This window comes from Palaemon carinicauda, chromosome 22 (assembly GCF_036898095.1).
Source record: "Palaemon carinicauda isolate YSFRI2023 chromosome 22, ASM3689809v2, whole genome shotgun sequence".
NCBI lineage: Eukaryota > Metazoa > Arthropoda > Malacostraca > Decapoda > Palaemonidae > Palaemon > Palaemon carinicauda.
The window spans coordinates 59,834,549-59,847,390 of NC_090746.1; the positions used below are offsets into that span (position 1 = coordinate 59,834,549).

Genomic DNA, 12,842 nt, shown 5'->3' on the forward strand with positions numbered 1-12,842 from the left:
TCTTTCTTGAAAGGCAGTATGCATGGAATGTAGTCTGGGTGTTCTTTCTCAGTTATGTTGGGTTTACCTGTATTTTGGCAATTTAATATAAATTCATAATGAACACCAATAGACATACTGTTGGAACACCAGCCACCAGAATGTTAAATTATATTAAAATATGTTAAATTTCATAAATACCTGAGATAAAGTGTTCACTACAAATAACCCGACTCTTTAGTGGGGACCATTTGTGTCCATTTGAATTCATTTGCTGGCATGCTGCAAGCCACTTATCCCTCCTATCCGGGCTTCTGCTACGACTGGGGAACTTGTAAAAATGCAACATCTTTCCTTGCATGATATTGTGATTCTTGCAGTTGAAAATAACACACGATGAAGGCATAATGGCGAATAATTTAGCTTTAACAGACGACCGTTCATGCAGCACCACGTTAAAGTGTGGTTTGTTTTCACTGCTCCACGTGCGGGAAGTCACGTGACTGCTCAGTTACCCGGATGGCCCGCGGTTATCAATAGGGTCCTTCCTAACTTACAAAAACAATATTAATGATTGCAGCTGGCCAATGAGAGAAGAGATAAATAATTAATCAAGAATAGTAAACGTGACAAAGTAGGTGCAGGATAAGTATGTATCAGTAATGAGTCGGGTGTTGTTATGTCTATGGTTAGCTACGCATCGCCTAACTCGTTGGCGCGGACCTCAGTAAGTTTGTACTCCTTACCCTCTCCATACTATATCATATACTAGCCTAGTAAGATGGCCTCTGATAGGCCTACCATAGCGAGAGATGATTAGGCAAATGCTAGGGCTTACATTTTGTAGGTTAGCCTACCCTACCGTTCAATACTAGACCATCGTGGGATTGGTATCCTGATAACTAAGGATTCTGGTGTGTGTTTTGCACTGCGATGAATAGCATAAACTTATATAAATATAAATAGGCACGTGACAAAAGGGCGATATGTAGGTTTACCTGAAGGTCCCTGTGTTCGGCAACAACATTTTCACTGCTCCACCTTACAGCCATGGCCTCTCTTCCAGATAATCAGTAATATAACTATTTCATAACCGGCTGTGAGAAAGCTGATGTACAAATTCTATTTCATGGTGAACGTAGACTAAGTGACGCGCTGTAAACAACAAAGAAGGTAACAATACGTAGATGTTTATAAGACAGTCAGACTGATACTTTACGCAGAACCAGATATTTTCTTGCTCTCGGCCCCTCAAGAACTTATACATCCGTAAGGGAGCTATTAGTTTAAATAAATTTTCAATATTTTAACATTTTTTTCTCAAATTGTGGTTTATCCTAATATCCCACTCTAGCAAGACGGCATTCTTTCTTTAATTATAATCTAAATAATTCGTATCTCACAACATGTTGTATTGTAATGAATTATATAAGGAGTATAGACAATGTAAACTTGCATTTAAACGAAACGCTTCCTTGTGTAAACTAGTTTGCTTTGACATGAAGAATTGTTTTCATCAGGGTTATTCTGACTAAAATAAAAGGGAGATGGAGAATAAAACCAAACCCAATGATATTAATTTTGTGTTCCTTCCATATTATATTGACTTACTAAAGAGTAAGGAATGCCACAGCCCCGCCCCTCCCTCCGCAAAAAACAAAGAAAGAAAAAAATAACAATCGTGGTCCATAGTACACCTGACCTTAGTTTACCAAGTTTGAAAAACAAAATATTAAACACTGATGTCATATTGAAAAATGAGGGCTTAACTAATTCATAATACGAGTGTGGGTATTTTTTACGGATAAACCCATTGGTAAACGTGACATGCTGTATGGAAATGAGAACAAGTAGTTTGATGTAATGTAAATAAGCCTTATAGCTATCATCATCAGTGGTGAGGGAAACTAAAACTAATTATTATAGTTAACGATATAAAAATCACAAAATATGAGTCCACAATGAGAAACTATATAAATATAAAATGCATTGGTTATTTAAAAGGAGAAAGCAAAACAATAGCAATGTGATAAGAAAAGAAAAACACCATTAGCCACTGATGTTTTAAGAGAGTTTTTAACGTTTTATTTTTCATAAACCTTTTGCTCAGCAATGTAAGAATTGAAAAGCCCATCCCCTTAAAAACAAAATTCAATTAATTTTCATTTAAATTTGCCTTGGCACTTAAGGTACTGAACATGGATTCAAACCAGTGCTTTTTATTTTATTTAGATAAAGGAGAACTAGATCATCTTAATTGAACATTGCTGTTAACTGAGATTGGGATTATCAACAGAATGAACTGAAAGCCATTTTCGAAATTCAAGAAAATTACGAATACAACGAAATCAGTCATATTTGCTTACAATAAAAACTTGTGCATAACTATTGTTTGAATGCACAAACCCCTCGATAAATTGGCGGATTGAGTGTATGTAAAAAATAAAAAAACAAATATTTTATTGTTTATTGGAAGCGTCTTTCTGTGTAGGTACAGTGTAGCCTACGTACTACATAAACTGGCAATAAGTCTGGGGAAATTTATGTATAGAGGGTTTCCTATTTTATGCCGCATTATGTAAATTAAAGAAGCAATTACTAGCTTGGGCTTAAGATAGAAAGAAGAAAGACAGAGATGATGAGAACGGATTATATAAGGGAAGATGAAATATTATTGGAAGGAGAAAAAGGTTAACGAGTTGGAATCATTTAAATATTTAGGAGCTATGATCACTAAATATGGGATCTTTAGAATTTGAAGTTAAGTGAAAGTTTGAATAAAGGAAATCAGACAATGGCTAGGGTTAAGTAAAATATAGAAATCAAATCGCCTGAAATTACTTATAAAAATCAGGCTACATATCAGTTTAGTGAGATAGGTGTTACTCTGTGGACATGGGTCATGGTATGACAATGAAACAATATCCAACAGATTTTTGTAGATTTGAGAACAAAGCCCTCAGAAGAATGTTGGGAGTTGAATGGCAGGGCAGGATTAGAAATTAAACCATAAGAGAAATTACTCAAATGCCATATGTGGATGAGATCACGGTGAGGGGTAGATTGAGATGGCTTGTACTCCCCCCAAGAGAGATTAGTTCACCAAACTCTCAACTGGGCTCCACAAGGCACTAGAAGGTTTGGAAGACCCAGGGCTACACGGCTAAGGACTATGAAGCATGAAGTTGAAGATGGTGAATGTAGAAGTTCTGATTTAAAACCTCAAGATAGAGACGACTGGCTAAATCTAACCGAGGCCCTTTGCGTCAATAGGCGCAGGAATAGATGCTGCTGCTGCTGTAGTTGATGATTATAATGATGAGCATGTAGTTTTGATTCATAGTTTTAAAATCAGTAGGACAAGAATACAGCATAAATCAATTATTATTATTATTATTATTATTATTAGCCAAGCTACAACCCTAGTTGGAAAAGCAAGATGCTATAAGCCCAAGGGCTCCAATAGGAAAAAATAGCCCAGTGAGGAAAGGAAATAAATAAATGATGAGAATAAATTAACAATATATCATTCTAAAAACAGTAACAGTGTCAAAGCAGATATGTCCTATATAAACTATTAACAACGTCAAAAACAGATATGTCATATATAAACTATAAAAAGACTCATGTCAGCCTGGTCAACATAAAAACATTTGCTCCAACTTTGAACTTTTGAAGTTCTACTGATTCAACTACCCGATTAGGAAGATCATTCCACAACTTGGTAACAGCTGGAATAAAACTTCTAGAATACTGTGTAGTATTGAGCCTCATGATGGAGAAGGCCTGGCTATTAGAATTAACTCCCTGCATATAATATTACGAACAGGATAGAATTATCCAGGGAGATCTGCATGTAAAGGATGGTCAGAGTTATGAAAAATCTTATGCCACATGCATAATGAACTAATTGAACGACGGTGCCAAAGATTAATATCTAGATCAAGAATAAGAAATTTAATAGACCGTAAGTTTCTGTCCAACAAATCAAGATGAGAATCAGCAGCTGAACACCAGACAGGAGAACAATACTCAAAACAAGGTAGAATGAAAGAATTGAAACACTTCTTCAGAATAGATTGATCACCGAAAATCTTGTAAGACTTTCTCAATAAGCCAATGTTTTGTGCAATTGAAGAGGACACAGACCTAATGTGTTTTTCAAAAGTAAATTTCGCTGGTAAAAAAATGTTTTACTGGGTGTTTATTATTCTGTGAATATATTAGAGGGGGTAATTGAATTAAAACCTCTTAAAATGAGACAATTGCTTTTGCAAAATAGTGTAAAATATAGCATCAAGTAGAAAAAGTCGAATGAAGCGCAAACTACATTACCACTGCAATGAGGTGAGCCGTTTTAAACGTTGTCTCCTATTTTAATACTACTTTTGGGTAAGAGCATTATTTTTGTCTCATTTTTGACTACCTAATACCTAGTTCATAGGATCTATAAGTATAATGATTCATCCAGAACTATATATATGATATTCAAAGGGAAAAATTCTTGGGGTGAATGTAGTTTGCTGGGTAACCAAAAATGTGGTAGTCTTAGGGGGATGTATTTCAGCTGGTAGTTAAGTAGGTGAGGATATGGCTCCTAGGTTAGGTAATGTGGAGGAATCTGAAGTTAGTTGATGTTCTTGTATTTTTTTCCCAAGTAAAATTTTTTTAAAAAGTCTGTTTCAATGAAAGGCAGAGGCTCCAAACTATGTAAATTAACAAATATACCCAATAACTATAACTTTGGTGAAATCAAAATAATTGGTGCAAACCCGAGTCTTTATAGCCGGTTGGGACGAATCGGGTCTGTAATTAATATAATGGTAAATTTTTACTACAGCACGTTACTAATGAAGAAAATAGGGTTTCATTGTAGTGTATTACAGGGCAATGTAACCTAGGAAAACAACTACTATTTCTTATAGAAAAAATTACGCTCTCTTCGAAAATGACACTCGTTCCCGTCGCAAATGAATAGTTTCAGAAATATATATACATCTATATCCTCCGATAATGGGGGACCCCCAGTGGGAACTCGGGGTTTTGGGTGGGGAAAACATACTTGGGAATCGATATATAAACGTAAAACAAGCCTTTTCTTCTCTATACATTACCTTCTTGAAATTATAATAACCGGAGGAAAATACAAAACAGTATATCTGGATAAACTTTGGAGGCGCCGTTGCAAAGATTGTATCATGAAAAAATACAGTAACCAGTGCTGCCAACGTCCGATGTAGATCAAATGTTATTTTGTGACCTGTCATACTACTAGGCTAGGTTAGGTGGGTTTGTTAGGTTCTGTGCCCTTTTTGTACTTTTTATATATTGAATAAAACTTATATGGAGAAATTATTCAAAATACGTATGGAAATATCTATCATTACTATCGTTAGTAATTTCAGCGTGCCGTTGGTAACTCTGTGTACCATACGTACAACGTTGGTAACGCTGTGTATTAATGGTAACGTTGCTAATGTTATCGTTCGCAGTACATTCGTAAGAGAAGTGACACCGTGCAACTTAAAGTTAGCCGAATTGGTTGATCTGTTTGTTTCCGATTGAAATGAACATCAAATTTGTTTAAATCACGTTATTTACTATAGGAAAACATATATTTTCTGTTCGAAATCTCACCCTGTAATACAATACAAAATTACCGAAAATAGGTTGTGTTCTTGGTAGATTTATAGGTACTTTGAACTGTTTTGATGCAGATAATGGGGGAAACCCTTATCTTTCAAACTTTAGAGGTTTGACAATTCCAAAAGGTATGACTGAAAACCACATTTTAAAATGGAAACAAATATAGGAACACCAATTAGCCCAATGTTTCCCACCTAGGAGCTGTTTCCTTACCCACCACGGAACTGCAGGAACCTGCACCCCTCCCTTAGATCACCATATCCTTAGCTTACCCCATGAATATATCTCGACCCTGTGGTTGCTTCCCAACCAGATTTATACCTGGCAAGATAACACATAATCATGTTTTTAAATATTAAACTTAGCCGGTGAATATATAATAGCTGACGTCTCCGACGGCTCGACAGATTCCAAGAACTCGCGAGCGATCGCCGTGAAGGTTGCGGGTGTGACCACCAGCGCCAACTATCGGCCAGATACCGCATATACTTGTCAACATCTCCAGTTCTTCTCTGTCGGTCTTGTCGACAAGTTGGTTCCGCTCGCTTTATGACCTCGAGTTTTCTACCGAATTGGTGAAGTACTTGGTTTTGGTTTTATTTCTTTCGCCGTGTTGGATTATTCAATACTATCTTCAAAAGAAATGCTTTTGAAAGGAGAGGAAAAGTGTTTTGCCCTTGCTTTTTTTAATCTCTGGTTTTTCCATAGAGAAAAGATGGCCGACCCTTCCCTCAGTGTACGGAAGTGTGTTTAAGGCTTTTAGTAATTATTTTATCACTTTATAAATTATTGTTGATATTTATAGATTTTCCTCTATATATTTTATATCTCACCCGCCTTTATTAGGCCTCTTCGATTAGCTTTCCATTTATACTAAACATCAAGATAAATTTTATGTTTTCAATATTTAACTTAGCCGGTGATTATATAGCTGCAACTCTGTTGCCCGACAGACAACTCTACGGTAAAAACTTGCCAGCGATCGCTACACAGGTTGCGGGTGTGCCCAACAGCGCCATCTGTCGTCCAGATACCCAGTACTCAATGTAAACAAAGACTCAATTTTCTCTCTGTCGAGCTATCGACAAGACGTACTTACTCGCTGTTGCTAAACTGGAGTTTTTTCACAACTAATTGGTGAAGTACTTTATTCTAGTTTTGAGCTTTCGCTATGCAGGTGTTTTATCTTCATCTTAAATCTTGAACTCGTTTTGGATAGATTTAATTATGGTGACAAAGAGAGTATGGACTTTCTTTCATTTTTAAATGGCCGACCCTTCCCTTAGACGGAAGTGTGTTTAGGCTTTTAGTAATTATATCACGTTATAGATTTTCCTCTATATATTTTATATCTCTCCGCCTTTATTAGGCCTCTTCGATTAACTTTCCATTTATTATAAACATATAAAAATAATTTTAATGTTTTGTTTATATAGACCTTTCCTGAGAGTAGGCGGTCCTAACTTGGAAACCGAAGTTAATCAACGTTGAGCCCTTTATATCGTAATTAGCTTTTAAAGAGCTAAGGATTTAAAACTTTTTAAATGTAATATTTTATGAAAGAATTTCTTTGATAGTCTTCGTACTGTTTTCAAAGATGAACTAACGTTTAGTTTATTTATGCTACGCAGTTGTTGACGTTCAGGACGTTCAACATGCGCTCTATCGTTACGATAGAGAGAGAGTGTATCACGGTTTCACTTTGCAGTAAGAGTAAATCGATTCTGACGTTTTGTTCATTCTTTCTTAGCTTAAATGTTTTAAATTCTATTTTAAAGGAACTTTTTAATTGAAAAACCTTTCAGTTTTTTCCTTTAGTCAAATAACATGTTTTTTTGACGAAATATAATTGGGCTCTTCTCTTAGGTGCGAAATCAAGAGAGAAAGAGAGAGAGAGATAGAGACGGAGGGAGAGAGAGGAGAGAAAACGTTCCGTTCAAGCGGGTAACGTTGTTCTCGAGTTACTCTCGTCCCTAGTCGCTGTACGGGGAGGAAGGATAAAACGTTTTAGTTTTTTATTCTCGTCCCCAGGCTATGTGCGGTGAGAGATTGAAAACGTAGTTATATGAACTAGTGTTTAGTCTCTTTCCCAGCCACTGATTTTTTTATCTTAAAATATGTTTTCTGTTTTTTGCTGGTATTAATGAGCTTGCATTATACGACTGATTTCGCAATTACTACCTTTTAATGAAGGGTAGAATTGCGTGTTTCAGGTAGAAATCAGTAAAAGTTTCGATTTCAGTGAAATAAGTGCAAAACAGAAATTCGAAGTGATAAAGTGATATGCGCAAAGTGTTACAGTGTTGCGTCCGAGGGTTCGTCTGTTCGTGCCTGTCGTTCACCTAGTCCGAGACCTCTTACATGCTCCCAAGCCCAGGGGAGAAGTAATGTCAAACGACTTATGGGTTCGAGAGGCCTTGACCAACGAACAGACGTCTAGCCATGAGACGCTCCAAGATTTTATGGTCGGCTTCAGAGCTAGACCATCTCCTGTTAGGAGTTTTTTCGAGCGTTTGAAGTTTTTTATTTGTTGGATTGGTCCCTGGGAGCCTTAAGTAAGAAGGTCTCTCCAGCTGTCAATGTATTGCTGTACAATTATGTCATGCATGAACAAGGCTATCAGGGATGGCTCCAATGATCTGACAGCCACGTTCACTGCAGGAACAAGGCTATCAGGGATGGCTCCAATGATCTGGCAGCCACGTTCACTGCAGGAGTACTTAAGATGTAAGTGCGCTCAATGTGTTCATTGTCAAGACAAACTTCACGATGAAGACTACCAAATCTGTCTTGGCAGCAGTAAGGGAAGGCGACTGGATGGTCTCTCTCGACCTTCAGGATGCATACTTCCACATCCCGATTCATCCAAACTTTCAACAACATCTGAGGTTTGTGGACGGGAAAGTAATGTACCAATTTCGAGCACTGTTCTTCGGCCTCATTCCTGCTCCTCTTGTTTTTACAAGGCCCTTGCAAAATGTAGCAAGCTTTCTATTTTTTTTGAGGATTCAGAGCCTCCCTTTATTTTGACGACTGGCTAATCAGGGCGTCGTCATTATATCGCTGTCTGGAGAGCCTCTAATGGACATTAGACCTAACCAAGGAGCTAGGTCTCATAGTGAACGTAGAGAAGTCGTAACTTACAGTACCCCATCCCAGACTATTCTTTATTTGGGAATGGAGATACAGTGTCTGATTTTTCGGGCCTTTTCGTCTCCCACAAGAATGGAACAAGCTCTGTTAAAAGTCCTTCACTTGCAAGAGAAAAACAGTTGCTCTGTAAGAGTTTGAACTAGCCTCGTGGGAACTCTTTCATCGCTGGAGTAGTTTATCTCTCTGGGGAGACTCAACCTATGCCCTCTCCAATTTCACCTAAACCATTGGAACAAGGAGAAGGTCTTAGAGAGTATCTCTTTCCCAATCTCCAACTCAGTCTAGACATGTCTGACTTGGTGGGACAGCAACATCAGACTTCGAGAAGGTCTTTCTCTTGCGATCAAGAACCCAAACCATGTGTTGTATTCAGATGCATCGGATTTGGGTTAGGGAGCTCCACTGGACAGTCTGGAATGATCGGGTCTTTGATCCACGGATCAGAAGGAACTCCATTTAAGGCAAGTAACATCTCTCCTTTGGCGAGATTTGTGCAAGGAAAAATGAATGTCTTGGCGGACTGCCTCAGCAGAAGAGGACAAGTCATCTCCATGGAGTGGACGTTGCATAAGACTGTGTGCGAGAAGCTATGGATGACATGGGGTCAACCCACCATAGATCTTTTTGCGACTTCACTGACAAAGAGGCTCTCGACTTACTGCTTTCCAGTTCCAGATCCAGAGGCAGCCCACATAGACGCTTTCCTGCTGGACTGGTCTCACCTGGACGTTTATGCCTTTCCACCTTTCAAGATCCTAAACAAGGTGCTGCAGAAGTTCACCTCTCACGAAGGGACCAGGTTGACATTGGTTGCTCCACTCTGGCCCGCGAGAGAGTGGTTCACAGAGGTACTTCTATGGCTGGTAGACGTTCCAAGAAGTCTGCAGTTACGGATGGATCTCTTGCGACAGCCTCACGTAAAGAGATTTCATCAAAGCCTCCCCACGCTTCGTCTAACTGCCTTCAGACTATCGAAAGACTCTCTTGAGCTCGAGGGTTTTCGAAGGAGGCAGCTAGAGCGATCGCGAGGGCTAGAAGATCCTCTACCATCAGGATCTATCAGTCGAAATGGGAGGTATTTAGAGCCTGGTGCAAGTCCTCCTCTATTTCCTCTTCCAAGTGCCTCTGTAGCGCAGATTGCGGATTTTCTGCCTTATCTGAGAAACGGTCGCTCCCTCTCTGCATCCACCATTAAAGGCTACAGAAGCATGTTAGCTTCTGTTTTCAGGCATAAGGGTTTGGATCTTTCTAATAACAAAGATCTCCAAGACCTGCTTAAGTCTTTCGAGACTTCCAAGGAGCGTCATATTTCGACTCCTGCTTGGAACTTGGACGTGGTCCTACAGTTCCTTATGTCAGACAGGTTTGAACCATTAAATTCAGCCTCCCTGAAGGATCTTACCCTCAAGACACTTTTTTTTGGTGAGCTTGGCTTCGGCTAAAAGGGTTAGTGAGATACATGCTTTTAGCAAGAACATCGGCTTCTCCGCTAATAAAGCAGTATGCGCTCTTCAACTTTTTTTTTTTTTTTTGGCCAAGAATGAACTTCCGTCTCGTCCTTGGCCTAAATCATTTGAAATCCCCAGTCTTTCTGAGATTGTGGGGAATGAAGTTGAAAGAGTGCTGTGCCCCGTTAGAGCTCTTAAATTTTGTTTATCCAGAACTAAACCGCGACGAGGTTGTTCAGAGGCTTTATGGTGCTCCGTTAAAAAGCCCTCTTTGCCCATGTCTAAGAATGCGTGGTCTTATTTTATTAGACTTTTGATTCGGGAGGCACACTCTCAATTAAGTGAGAAGGATCATAATTTACTTAAAGTCAAGGCTCATGAAGTTAGAGCGATAGCAACTTCTGTAGCGTTTAAGCAAAATAGACCCATTAAAAGTACTGTATTATGGACGCGACCTTTTGGAGAGGCAAGTCGGTTTTCGCTTCATATTACTTGAAAGATGTCCAGACTCTTTATGAGGACTGCTACACACTGGGACCATTCGTAGCAGCGAGTGCAGTAGTGGGTGAAGGCTCTACCACTACATTCCCTTAATCCCAATATCCTTTTAATCTACTCTTGAAATTTTTAATCTTATTTTGGGTTGTACGGGAGACTAAGAAGTCTTTCGCAATCTTTTTGATTTGGCGGGTGGTCAAAATATTGTTTCTTGAGAGCGCCCAGATTAAAGGTATTGATGAGGTCCTGTTATAGGGGTGTTCACCCTGGATATAGCAGCTCCTGGGAGTCTTTCAGCATCCTAAGAGGATCGCTAGGCTTCGTGAGGATAGCGGACTAATGAGGCCGAGTAATAATCAGAGTCTGCTTCCTTACCAGGTACCTATACTTAAGTCTGTTTTTGAATAGTTGTCAAAAACTCTTGAGCATATACGCTTTTATTGTATTAATACTGGTCTCTACCCACCACCATGGGTGTGAATCAGCTATTATATATTCACCGGCTAAGTTTAATATTTAAAAATGATATTTTGATTATAAAATAAATTTTTGAATATACTTACCCGGTGAATATATAAATTAAAGGCCCTCCCTTCCTCCCCGATAGAGACCTAGGGGACTGAGAAGAACTGGAGATGTTGACAAGTATATGCGGTATCTGGCCGATAGTCGGCGCTGGTGGTCACACCCGCAACCTTCACGGCGATCGCTCGCGAGTTTTTGGAATCTGTTGAGCCGTCGGAGACGTCAGCTATTATATATTCACCGGGTAAGTATATTCAAAAATTTATTTTATTATCAAAATATCATTTTGTAAATCGTAGAACCGGCTTCATAATGGTATTTCAGACAAAGAAAAATACTTTCCCAATAAATTAAATCGATTTGACAAGTAATAAGAAAGTTTATGCTTGCCTCTTCCAACTACTGTACATACACACCTAACTTGTGTGCTAGCGTACTGTTGACATTAGTTCAGCTGGTCATACAGTTAAGACTGAAATTGCTAAAACTGATTTAGCTACAAAATTGGGTAGTCTGAACAAGTTTTAAATGATAGAGACTGTTGGTTTTAATTGCTAACATATTTACACTTTTAACTAATATTTTAGCATCCTTTCTAGTGTTGCTGATCATATGTAGAGAAACTTTGATGGATTAACTAACTAAATCTGTTGCTTTTTATGATTGCACATTATTTTGAACATTTGGTATCACTGTCACACATTTTGTTACTATATGCTGGATTAGATCACTGATAGTACAGTGTGAATTGTGTTTTCATTATTGCACTTTTGTTATGAACTACTATGAGATTCAGGGCCTCTGTAACACGGTTTTTTGGACTTTGCTCCTTATCAAGGCATCGGATGTAGCTGAAAGTTGACATATGTATATTTTACAACCACACACAAATTTTTTCAGCATTTTCAATAACCTAAACCCGATAGTTTTAATTTTTATAGAGTAAAAATGATCTAGCCAACGCCATGGCCAGTGATAACGAGCCAAGAGTCAAAAACATTCATTACGTAAGCAATGTAAACACCTTTTGACAAAATTTTGCCCCGCCCATCCACCGGACACCCATTCACCTTCCATCGGCTCTGGAACCCATAACAGTCAAGAATGGCTAGCAGGATTTGGAATTGCCCCTGTGGTTGCAAAACTGCATTTATCTTACGACTTGCAACTTTATACAGTCAAGAGAAATCCCATGGCCATATTTACTATAGCCTGAATAGGTAATTATTCAGTTTCTAGTTTAAATCCAATGTTTATGGTCTGATTTGTATTTAGCGTAATATGATTATAATACTTGTAATGTCACTCAGGCTTTTGAACATTTCCATTAACTATTTACTATGCCACCAAGAGAGAGAGAGAGAGAGAGAGAGAGAGAGAGAGAGAGAGAGAGAGAGAGAGAGAGAGAGAGAGAGAGAGAGAAAGAGAGAGATTGTATGTAAACAGTCTTGATATAACTATTTTTGTTATAATGAGAATTTTGTGCTAAACTCTCCATCAGACCAACGGATCATCCGATATAATTTTTTTTTTCTTCTTCTTAGGCCGTACGACCGTGTTGGCTATGTTTTGGGCATGACTGCATTTTGTAAA

The 12,842-nt window shown here is 38.4% G+C and overlaps 2 protein-coding genes across 12 annotated transcripts in view; one reads left to right on the forward strand and one right to left on the reverse strand.

Annotated features, from left to right (window-relative positions):
* The window catches only part of Wdr59 (WD repeat domain 59), a 312,153-nt gene extending 310,901 nt beyond the window's left edge, over nt 1-1,252 (reverse strand). For 7 of the 8 annotated variants that reach the window (XR_011039436.1, XM_068346284.1, XM_068346280.1 and 4 more), the window contains exon 1: nt 978-1,249. Coding sequence is in view for 7 of the 8 variants with exons in the window: in XM_068346284.1 (XP_068202385.1) it covers nt 978-1,031 (54 nt within the window). In the remaining variant the exon portion in view is untranslated. Of the gene's footprint in view, nt 1-977 lie in introns of all 8 variants that reach the window. The other variant, XM_068346278.1, reaches the window with a different exon arrangement.
* Nucleotides 1,253-4,302: 3,050 nt separating this feature from the next.
* The window catches only part of LOC137616097 (dual specificity protein phosphatase MPK-4-like), a 56,436-nt gene continuing 47,896 nt past the window's right edge, over nt 4,303-12,842 (forward strand). The window contains exon 1 of one of the 4 annotated variants that reach the window (XM_068345771.1): nt 4,303-4,326. In XM_068345771.1, coding sequence (XP_068201872.1) covers nt 4,322-4,326 — 5 coding nt within the window. In that variant the 5' untranslated portion in view covers nt 4,303-4,321. The other 3 variants (XM_068345774.1, XM_068345772.1, XM_068345773.1) reach the window with 3 other exon arrangements.